The 12,360-nt window shown below is 37.1% G+C and overlaps 1 protein-coding gene across 4 annotated transcripts in view; it reads right to left on the bottom strand.

Moving 5' to 3' along the window:
• The window catches only part of RSF1 (remodeling and spacing factor 1), a 181,835-nt gene that overhangs the window by 17,652 nt on the left and 151,823 nt on the right, over positions 1-12,360 (bottom strand). For all 4 annotated transcript variants that reach the window (XM_060102804.1, XM_060102803.1, XM_060102801.1 and 1 more), the window contains exons 9-11: positions 10,846-10,925; positions 6,029-6,083; positions 4,749-4,858 (exon numbers count right to left, since the gene is read on the bottom strand). In XM_060102804.1, the coding sequence (XP_059958787.1) occupies positions 4,749-4,858; positions 6,029-6,083; positions 10,846-10,925 (245 nt within the window). The remainder of the gene's footprint in view (positions 1-4,748; positions 4,859-6,028; positions 6,084-10,845; positions 10,926-12,360) is intronic.

Here is a 12,360-nt window from a genome sequence, read left to right as displayed (position 1 = left end):
TAGGCTAGAATAATGGATTCAGATACAGCCAGACATAAAGTTAATGGAAAACAGGATTTCTCCGGACAAGATGCAGCTGTAAAGTGCCATAACAATCAATTTCTTTGAGCCACTACTACTTTCTTACTGAGACACTGTTTTCTAAATTCAGAGACCATCAGAACCCTTGGACAAAGGAAATTATAGCAGTAAGAATGAAACACCCACCTCTGCCTAGAGGATCTAAGTCACTTCTAACACGAATAAGCAGCCTTGATTTACATCCCAGATTCAGAGTTTGGATAAGGGGTTAGACACAACGCTCCACACTCTATCTTGTTTTCAAGTAAATAGGACCGTGTGTCTACCATGCCGTCCACATATGATACTGACCCTTTCACAGTCCTGCTTTGCTTTGAGCCTTACTCTTCATTTAAATTTCATCTAAACTCTACCATTCCTCAGTATCTTTTCATAACTCTATCTTTTCTTTTGTTTGGTGAGATGCCCCTTGGTTCCACTATGAGACTTTGTTGGATTATAGGTTTGTTCCTGGTATTCTTTTTTTTTTTCTTTTCCTTTTTGCGGTATGTGGGCCTCTCACTGTTGTGGCCTCTCCCGTTGCGGAGCACAGGCTCCGGATGCGCAGGCCCAGCGGCCATGGCTCACGGGCCCAGCCGCTCCGCGGCATATGGGATCCTCCCAGACCGGGGCACGAACCCGTATCCCCTGCATCGGCAGGCGGACTCTTAACCACTGTGCCACCAGGGAGGCCCTGTTCCTGGTATTCTTGCTACAAATAAAATTGTTGGCTTAAAGGGCATACAAATTGTTCTTCAAGGGTTGTAGCAATTTAAAATACAACCATGAAGTGAATTTTACCATTAAGATATTTTTGCTAATATGGAAAAACAAAATTATTTGTTCCTTAATTTTAATTTGAATACCCAGTAAAGCCAATATTATTTTCATGTTTACTGGTCATTTTTACTTTTTCATTTGCAAGTACTGGTTTGTGTCCTTTCCCCATTTTATTAGCCAGTATATTCATCTTTCCTTACAGATCTGTAAGAGCTTGTTATGTATTAAAGACTTTAACATCTTTGTCATATGTTGCAATTATTTCTATCCAAAGTGTATTCCTCGCCCCCCCCCCCTTTTTTTTGGCCACACCGTGGCCTGCGGGATCTTAGTTCCCCAACCAGGGATCAAACCAATGCCCCTGCAGTGGAAGTGCTGAGTCTAGACCACTGGATCACCAGAGAAGTCCCCAAAGTGTATTCCCCCTTTAACCTTTGCTTATTTTTTCAAGTTTTGAGACAGGAAAACTGACATTTTGTCCCGCTATCATTACAAATATGTGCCCATCCCATCTCCAGTCAGCCTCCCTCCCAAATAAGCAAACAAAAACAAATCATGCTGTCTAGTTCTAGTCTCCAAAATACACGGAAACTTAATTTTTCTTAAGGAACTGATTTCCAAACAAAAATGGCTTTTTATCCTTGACTTCAGCAGTGTTAATGTCTGAAGTATGCAACAGTCTTTGCAGACACTATGTGGAAAAACTATTTCCACTATGAAAAAAACTATATACTCACTGTTATTTTAAAACTCATAAGCCATTCCTTTTGAATTTTAACTCCTTTACAAAATTTCTTTGCAAGCAGACATTTTCTTTTGTAAATGCCTTTTGTCTGAGTCTTTCTTAATTTTATATAATCAAATATCCTTTTCACTATTGTTTCTGTGTTTGGTGTTATGCTTAAAAAGTTGCTCTTTACATAAGAATATGTATCTTCCTTACCTCCTTTTGGGAACTAGGCAGGGTATAAATAAATGAATCACACAATACATATTATACTAAAAAACATAGTTTATATTACTGTTATATAATTTTAAGCTGAAGAGATCATCTGGGTTAGTTCACCATCATAAGTATGTCAACCAAGACCAGGGAAATGGACCAACCACTCAAAGATACATGGCTAATTAGTGGCGTGGTGAGGGCTATAATCTGAAGTCTTCTGGCCCCCAATCCAATGCTCCTTCTAGTCAACTTTGACATCATCCTCTGTTAGGAGCTATAAGAATCCGATAAACAATTATTAAATGATAGTAGTGATGAAATTTTTTTTGGGGGGGAGGGTTTTTTTCCCCGTGTTGATATATTAAGTGCTTTAGATTTTATCCTCACAACAGTCCCATTGCACCCCATGTACAAAGTAAATTCTAGGTGTATTTAGAGCTTAAATATGACAAATAAAACTTAAAAAAAAAATTAGGGGCTTCCCTGGTGGCGCAGTGGTTGAGAGTCTGCCTGCCGATGCAGGGGACACGGGTTCGTGCCCCAGTCCGGGAAGATCCCACATGCCGCGGAGCAGCTGGGCCCGTGAGCCATGGCCGCGGAGCCTGCGCGTCTGGAGCCTGTGCTCCGCAATGGGAGAGGCCACAACAGTGAGAGGCCCACGTACCGCAAAAAAAAAAAAAAAAAAAAACCTTAAAAAAATTAGAGACAGCATATGGAGGACTCTGTTAAATCTCTTTAAAAAGTACTAAGAAGCAGAAGGAAAAAAGAAAAATTGAGAAGAGACATACAAATGCCCAACAAGCACATGAAAAGATGCTCAACATCACCAACCATCAAGGAAATGCAAATCAAAATCATGAGACATCACCTCACATCTGCTAGGATGGCCGCCATGAAAAAAACAAAAGCCAACAAGTGTTGGCAAGGACGTGGAGAACCCAGAAACCCTGTACACTGTTGGTGGGAATGGAAAATGGTGCAGCTGCCATGGAAAACAGCATGGTGGTTCCTCAAAAAAACAAAAACAGAACTACCAAATGATCCAGCAATCCCACTTCTGGGTATATACCCAAGATGAAATGCTAATAAAACAAATTTCTTCTCCCATTAAAAACCACAGTTACATCAGGATTGAAAGACAATACAGTTCCCCTATGATGCTTGTTCTGATAATGTAAATTTGTTCCAACATAACTGATATATTAGGAAATAATTCAAGCATAACATGTATTTCATACTTGCTTATATGAAATTTTCCTTGTGAGAAACACTAGGTAAATGTAGAAAACTGCACCAGCTGTGTAGGAATACACAAAACAAACACGTGCACACACCTTACAAACATTTACCAGCTACCCAAGCTCATCATGTGTGTTATAAGCTATAGCCATCTGCATCTGGTATTACAACTTTCTGGCTGATTTCAAATAACCCTCCTTCTACCACTACACAATAATTTACAAACTGCAACTCTCCTCACAATCACTTCCACAGACAAGCTTCAGGTCTTTTTTCAACATAAAATATCATATTTATTGTAGTATTTGTTATTTCTTAACCACTTAAGATGTGTCAAATGGTACTACCATTGTTATCTTTTTTTTTTTAATGTGTCACTAATGAAGTTTTTGAATGTGTGGCCCTAACTCCATATTTCCCATAATCCTTATAGTTTTTGTGCAATTTTGCACACAATGGCAATTTTTAGGAATGCATTTGTTGTGTTTTAGTAGAATTGACTTTAACACTTGCACTTTCCATTAGTAGGTTTTGACTTCACTAGTTTTAATGATTTTATAAAAAAACGGTACTTTTTCAAAGTTTTTTTTCTTTTAAAGGAAGAAGATGGACACCATTCCCCTAAATATTAAGGATTTTACTCTTACTGATCCTACTGCATTTTATTTTATTTATAACAGTTTATGGAAAAACCCAAACAAACTTTTTGGCCAACCCCCAAAAAGTTTTAACAATAACAACAGAAACTACACAAGGGGAACTCTTTCATGATCACTGACAAAAGTTTATAAACAGGAAACAAGCTTAAAGTTCTATAAAATCAACTCTGTTTTCCATCTCCAGTTATTCAAGTTAAAAGACTGTTTTGGTGTTGTCTAACAATGGTCTAAAATAATTAAAATATCACTTATTTATTATTTGAGTGAGACAGGGTGGTTTCGTGGAAAGAACACTAGATGAGCAAATAATTAGAAGATAAGGTTTTAGTCTAGGTTTAGCTACTAACAGAGTGACTATGGAAAAAATCTCTCTCTGATATTTCTGGTGGTAGATGGTAAACCAGACTATATTTATTGAGTCTCTCAATAGGTACTGATGGAGCACTATGCTAGCTGTAAAGAACAGAGGGGTGCATAACACGGACATGGTACTTACCTTCATGTTAACAGTATAGTGCGGGAGACCAATATTAATCAAAAAATTAAAATCACGATTGTTACAAATATAGAAGTACTTTCAAGAAGACAAACTGGTTGCTATGAGGGCATATAATAGAGGGGTTTGATTAAGAGAGGACTGTTAACAAGGTAAAAAAACAGGAGGGAAATTCAAGGCAGAGTAAATAGTCTACACAAAGGGACCAAAAGAAGACAGTGTGGCTAACCTGAGAGAGTAAGGAAAAACATGGATGAGGTGGAGCTGAAAAGCTAAGTGCAGGGCAGGCTATGCAGTGCCTGTGGACCTTGTTAAAGGCATTGGTTCTTATCCCCAGAGCTACAGAAATCGGACAAAGTATGTTAAACAGAAGAGGATAACACGAGCAAATTACATTTGGAAAAGATGATGTTGGCTGCTCTAAAATTCTATGATTCTAAAGATGGTAAGTAAGAAATATATATACAACTTCTAATCATCACTGTCATTGTAATGGGAAAAGCATATACTTTGGGGTCAGGTTGTTTCAAAAACATTTTCCACTCCTTCATTCTCAAAGATTTCATACCTGTAACTTATACATTTCCGTGTTCTTGTTGACCTCCTTTCAAGCAAGTTTGCTTTGGATTTTTTGGAATCTTTTTTCTTTTCTTCATGATCTTCAGAAAAATCTGGCTCCTGGTTTAAAAATATGATAATAAGTATATAGGTTATTACTCACAACAGAACAAAGTTCCTTGGAATTAATAGCTTTCTAATGTCCATCTAGGCAGCACATGTGAAAGGTTTAAAAAAAGTGAAATGATTCCCATAAAACTGAATAAACATGGCAATACTAAGTACAGAGATTAAAAAGAATATTGGCGATCAAAGGATGAAAACACTTCTGTATTAAACTTATGCTTTTGTGAGTTTATAATTACCTCTTTTTTTTTTTTTTTTTTTTTTTTGCGGTACACGGGCCTCTCACTCTTGCGGCCTCTCCCGTTGCGGAGCATAGGCTCCGGACACGCAGGCTCAGCGGCCATGGCTCCCGGGCCCAGCCGCTCCACGGCATGTGGGATCTTCCCGGACCGGGGCACAAACCCGTGTCCCCTGCATTGGCAGGCGGACTCTCAACCACTGCGCCACCAGGGAAGCCCCTATAATTACCTCTTTTAAAACAATCATGATGAAGTCTATCCACTGATAATGAAACTTAACACACATAAATCAAAAGATATGCTGAATAAATGAAATAATGGGTTTAGAAGAATAAAGGGGCATGGTGCTCCAGAAAAATAACTAACCAAGACAGGTTATTTCAGTGTGTGATTTAATTAAGCCTGAATGAAACTGCATATGAAACTAAGAAAATTTCTTCATTTCAAATGAATATCATGTTACATATATAGCTTTCTCAATTATAAATTAGATTAATAAATGCAAAACAATGGTATCCCTTCAAAGAAACTGAACTGTAAGAACACAAATTGAAGTTTCTGATAACCCCCAAAGCAGGGAATTAAAAACCAAATCTCCCTGAACTATTTTTTAGTCACTTCACATAAATAGCACATAAAGATGCTAAAAACGAATTACCCAATTTAGGGTACAAAAAAAGAGCATAAACTCCGTGGGGTGAGCTTTAAACTTGGTTTGGATGTGATATTACATTTTGGGGCTATCTACATACACATAATTTCAATCATGAGGGAAATGGGTGATTTCTTTAAGGTGCTAAATTTTCATTTTTAATAAAATAGGTATACTATATATTTAAAACCACTCATATTACATAAAGTGAGTTAAATTTTAGAACAATTTTGGCAGTCTCCTCTTTAAAAATACTATAAACCAGAAACTTACTTGTGGAGGAATGATGTTTTCAATACTGATACCCACATACACCAAGCGTTCTTTCCTTTAAGTAAAAAACAAAAAAGCACACAAAGTGAGATTTGCTAAAAATGAAATTGTTATGAAAACATTACTAACAGATAATACTAAAATGATGATTCATGGTAACAGCAGAAGCTAGGTCACAGACATGTTAGTTATTATCCATGAAACTTATAATATTGGTATCTGTGGCAGGCACAAAACTTCCTAAAGGTATGAAAACTTAGCTTTAGAAGTGACTTATGCCAGGTAAAATAAAACCTGTAAGTGAAACAGACAAGGAAATCTGATGAAAAGAGTCATGCTTGCGACTCACTGATGAAGTGATTGATGGAACAACAACTCTGAACAAACTGGATCTTTGTTATGCTGGAAGTTCTCAGTAATATTGTATGTGAATGATCCTAAGACCATCCACTTCTTGTTTGCAGAGAAGAAAAGCAGCAATACAGCCATATGTCTCTGCACTCTGGGATGCTTACAACAAAGATATCTTCAGAGTCAGTTAAGACTTCTCTAGAAAATGTGGATTTATGGACACTAATGACAGAGTTTCATTTCAAAGAAATCTTTGTTGACTTTAATTCAACAAATTTTACACAACGAATTGCTATATAGAACAGAAGCTTTCTCTCGTTCTCCCAAAGTTAATTCAAGTTCACCAAGAACAGCTGAGCTTTTACATACATGCCAGTGTATGTTCAACTAAACAGAAATAGTAACCACTCTTCCTCCATTTATTTGTGATGTCCCATATAGGACATTAATGATCCAGTTGTGTGGGTCCTGTAGAACACAGCCTTTACTGCCCCATAAACCCTGGGCTAACAAGAATTTTATAGTCTTTTTAAGAGATGGGTTATGAAGCTATTAAATAAAAACTGGCATGTAAGAAAATAATAAAGTTATTTTAATCAAAACTTGTTTAAAAAAATTAGTACAGTTAATGAACTAAAAATTAGGAAAGGAAGAACAGTACTAGCTGAAATTAATAGGGAAGGCTATGTGGATAATTCAAAACTTCAGCTCTCTGTTATTAAATATGTTTGACATGTCTCTCTTTACATTAACCAAGTTTATTGTGGTATCAGTTCCTCTTTCATACCTCAAAAGCTCTATTTTCACTTGACCATTATTTCTCTTCTCAACTCAATGGAAAAAACACTTAGTCATGTTCCATGTTAGGTCTTGACTTGTGTCAGGCTTGGAAATCGAAAGGTAAATGAGACATGGTTCTTGCCCTCACAATTATTTAACAACGAACTGTAATCCATTATGAACAGGTATAATGGAAATGAGAAAAAGGAATGGATTTTCTCTTAAGAGTTGAGAAACTCGGGAAGGCTTTAAATAGGTGGTAATATCTGAGTAAGATCTTGAAGGTAGGTATGATTTCTCATCAAGGCATTCTCTTGCTCAGTAATCTTATGGAAAATTACATCTTCCATTCTATCTCACCACCTAGCTCAATGATCATATTGGGCCCAGACCTTATTATTACCAATAACCACACCCTTTCTAAAATTTCAATTTCAAGGAACCTGTTCTCTGACTTCTACTGACTCACTTTCCAGCTCACTCCCTCTGTTACACTGATTTCAACCATTCCCTGACTCCAGTGGGACCTCTATCCATTGATCCTACCCTTTTTTCACTGTCCGGCACTCCCTTTGTGTCCTTACTTTCCCCCTTACCTGGCTTAGACTCCATGGTCCATCATTACAAATATTCCTTTGCATACACTCTCAAATTCCTTGTCTCTTTCTCTCCTTCCCTCTGTTATATTACCTGGAAAATTCCAACCCTCATTAAATCCAACTCTCTGCTTGCAAAGCACTAGTAATAGTACTTTGGAAGTACATAGCTATTTGAATTCCCAATAATTTCTGGCACCAAGTCCAGGAAGGGACATTTACATATCAGCTGAATGGACTTCTGAAACATCAGATTTCACAGAGCATCACAGCTCCAGCTCTATAGACAGTTGCTGGCTAGTTACTAGTTACTCACTGACACATCCTTCTTTTCCACCATACCGTAGAGCCACATATCATACACCTCATGTTGATTACATTGCCTGGCATAAAGCAGGTGCTCAATAAATGTTCATTAAATGTTGACTAAAAGAACAAACAAGGGGAAAAATGCTCTAGCACTATGACATAGACAGTAAGCAAGGCTCTAAGTTGTTAGGATGAATGCTAGAGAAATTATTTCACAGATTTGAAACGGGATGAATAAAAATGCTCACTTTAAAAAAGAGATGAAGTCACCTGAATTTACAGTTAATATATTATTTACTTTAGAAACATACATATTTTGCTATTTAGAGCTCTTAATATATACATATATTAGGAGTTACAAATAATGAAAGCTTTGTTAACCAGATTTTTGGGGGAATTAACAAACAACAGTAACAGTTAACTTGCCTTGTTAGAATGGTCTCGTATAGGATTTAGTGTGTGATGTAAAGGCACAATTACAGATGTCCTCTTAAAGGATGACATTTAAGTAAAGAGGATTACCAAGGATAGAAGAGAAAGTAGATGAACTAGTAAATGGGAGACCAATAATATAAACAAATGTTGTGGCACATTTTAACATAAATTTCTAAAACTGAAAGTATTTCTTAACTGCAGCAGCATATTCTAAAGTGTGTGAGGCAAGAGTAAAATAAATGTTCACCCATCTTTCCACATATAAAACATACAAGCATCACAGGCCTCCAAAGAATAAACGGATATAATGTGAGTATAAGACAAATTCTTAGTGGTTTACATTCTTGGCTTTTAGAGAGAATCTACTTTCTTCCAAGTCGTTAAAGGGTGAGCCTATTAGCTATCTACACTGCTAAGTCAGATCAGCTTCAGAACATGAACTCATTTCTCAGAAGGGCAGGCAGATTGCAGGAAGACCGAGTCTAATTTTTAATTATGATTTAATTTGAAGCATTTTTAGTTAGATCTTTTCCAGTGTCAAAAATTATGACAGGAGCAGTTCGCACATCAAAATAGTCTTAATAACTGTATACAGGACTGTTAGTTCCTAAATATAAAGGTATTTAGACAACCAATTAAAAAAAAAGTACTACTTTTATCTCCTAGTGAACTTCAGAGATAAACTTTGCCTTTAAACTAAGCAGCATATATCATGAGCCAGAGAGAGCTCAAGGTGAGCAGTAAAGAGGAAAAAGGATCTAGAAGCTGAAACCATTTTTAAGGTTCAACTTGGCACAGAGTAAAGTGTGTGGACTATGGAATGAGCAGACTGTCTCAACGCAAACTAAAGTTTTGAGGGGAATACTATGTGACAGGAGGTAAAAGTTAAAGTAGCAGCAAATGAAGGAGCAATCAGGAGACACTGCTTAGATTTTTCTCATACTATGTACAAATGGGCATCAAGTCCTACTGATTAATCCTCTGAAAATTCTCTTCAACCTCTCTACTGTATCATCATGATGACTGCTCTAGTTCAGGCCTCACTGGCTCTCACAGACTTTATTCCAACAGACTCAACTCTAATTCCTTCTTCTTACTGTTACCAGGGCATTTTTTCTGAAATAAGAGTCTGATTATGCACATCCCTACTTTGATGGCTCCCCCATGCCTCTAGAGAATAATTCAAATTTCCTAGCCAGTTATGCAAAGCTGTTCACAATTTGGCCTCAGTTTCCTTTATAGCTTCATCCCCCATCACTCTTCTACTCTCACATTTACACTCTCTTTGCTTGTACTGTGCTCTTTGCCTGAAATAGCCTTTCTCTGCATGTCCACCTATATAACCCCTAGTTATCTTCCAAGGACTTCCCTGATAACCCCAACTCCTAGGAGAACTAAAGTGCTCCTCCACAACGTTCTAGTATTGCTCTAAATATACCTCGATTTGTCTACTTTACTGAATCACTGGTTCATACATCTGCATCCTCTGGTAGAAGGTGAACTCCAGGTAAGCAAGAGCTTTGTCTTACTCATCTTTTCTCTTCAGTTTGGAACACAGTAGGAATGAATGAATGTTTAGCAATAGACTAATCAACAAAGGTACATATAAATATAAATAAATACAAACTTACTGTCTTGATTTTGAGCCCCCTTTAAAGATTAAGCTCAACTCCAATCTTACCTCCTCCAAGAAGCCTTCTTCAACTGCTTTAGACCACACTGCAGTGGCATATTGAAAAGGGAGGCATTGCTTACAGTCAGTAGGACACAGTTCAGCATTTAAATGCTCTTTATTTCATCAGTGTTAATTCTGCCCACCCAAAGAGATGACATGGGTAACTAAACTGTAGACCAGTTCTTACAGTTTTCTTGTACTCCCTACATACTTAGCTACATATCCTCCACAATACTTGGGCCAATACTTATTCAGAGTAGGTTCTGATATATATTTTAGATCAGGGATTGGCAAACTTTTCCTGTAAAAGGACAGATAATAAATCAGGTTTGGGTAATAAGGTCCCTGTTGCAACCACTCAACTCCGCTGCTGCAGTGCAAAAGCAGTCACAGGCAACATATAAACAAATGAGCATGGCTATGTTCCAATAAAACTTTATTTATGGACAATGAAATCAGAATATACAATTTTCATGTGCCATGACATATGATTTTCATTTTGATTTTTATCTAATCATTTAAAAAAGAAAAAACCATTCTTAGCTGGGCCATATTTGGCCCACAGGTCAGAGTTTGCCAAACCCTGCTTTAGACAGACACATTAGTCTATATTGGAAGACAATTCTGAGGTCAAATTCCCAAGTAAAACATTAACACACATATCACAATACCTGCGTTCAGCACGCTCCTTCTTCTTTAAGGCAACATCCAAATCCTGCAATTGTTCCTCTAATTTTTCACACAGTAGTTTCTGAAAAAATAAAACAGATGAGTGTCATTTTACACACCTTTCCACAATCATTTATCTTTTGCCTATTAGCTATAGATACCATGCTATGAGAGCTGGTAAGGGGCCACGAAGTGAACATTGAAATGTTCCTTGTATTTAATTAAATAAAGACATGCCGCTTCAGTTCATCCATTGAACCGAAGATGAGCAGGGTATCTTTAGTAACACACATGTTAAAGAAACTTATAGCTTTGCCGAGAAACATGTTCAATGCCTATCTTGCTGGCAGTAATCAATGTTTAAAAAAGCATTTGGCTCACTGTATATACATGACAGTGATTAAAATTTTTTTTTAAATCCTAAGACATTTTTAAGGAAGAAGGTTTATGTACAATAAAATATAATGGTGCCAATCACTATTTTTTAAAAAAGAGAATGGAAAAAAATTTACAAAACCATGCCACATGGTTACTGGGTCAAAACAGAGCTGAAGAATGTAATTGCTAAAGTGATGCTAAGCCAAAAAAATTTCACTTTACTAAGAATGCAATAAAGGCCATCTTTTTTTTTTTTCTTTGGCTGCACTATGCGGCTTGCGGCATCTTAGTTCCCCAACCAGGGATCGAACCCATGCTCCCTGCAGTGGAAGTGCGGAGTCCTAACCACTGGACTGCCAGGGAAGTCCCAAGGCCATCGTTTTTAAAGTAAAATGAGACTGGGCTTGTGAGAGAAAGGACCTCTTGGATGCAAAAAAATATCCTGCTCTTCAGTTTTAAAAGAAATCCACCTGAATCGAGATACGAGAGAAAACAGAATCCATGTTTCTATTCATAGTACCATTATAATGGTGCATAATTCATAATATCATCTATAAAACTGACAAAAAGAAGGTAGGCAGAAATGAAAAAGAGAATGAAACAAAGGGATAAACAAAAGGAAGAAACTTATTTCTTCCCTTGTATATTATCTTAATTTGGGGGGTTTTTGTACCTTTAACAAATGTGAGAAAAAATAAACCAGAGATTATAATTTTACAAAACCCAGAGGTCTTCTAAGAATTGCTTTGGAAAAAAAATAAAGGGAAGACCTAAAAGATACTAATAAAAGGTCGTTTTTTTTTTTTTTTTTTTTTTGCGGTACGTGGGCCTCTCATATTGTGGCCTCTCCCGTTGCGGAGCACAGGCTCCAGACGTGTAGGCTCAGCAGCCATGGCTCACGGGCCCAGCCGCTCCACGGCATATGAGATCTTCCCAAACCGGGGCACGAACCCATGTCCCCTGCATTGGCAGGCGGACTCTCAACCACTGTGCCACCAGGGAAGCCCTAAAAGGTAGTTTTTATCAATAGTCTCTAATTTCACAGAAATTTAAACAAGAGATCAACAATATCTACAAACTGAATATTAAAATGTTTAGTGGCTGTCAAGAAATATTATTAATTTAAACATAAAATCAAA

The sequence above is a fragment of the Mesoplodon densirostris genome, chromosome 7 (genome assembly GCF_025265405.1).
Source record: "Mesoplodon densirostris isolate mMesDen1 chromosome 7, mMesDen1 primary haplotype, whole genome shotgun sequence".
NCBI classification, from domain to species: Eukaryota; Metazoa; Chordata; class Mammalia; order Artiodactyla; family Ziphiidae; genus Mesoplodon; species Mesoplodon densirostris.
This window is presented reverse-complemented; position numbering and strand designations above follow the sequence as displayed.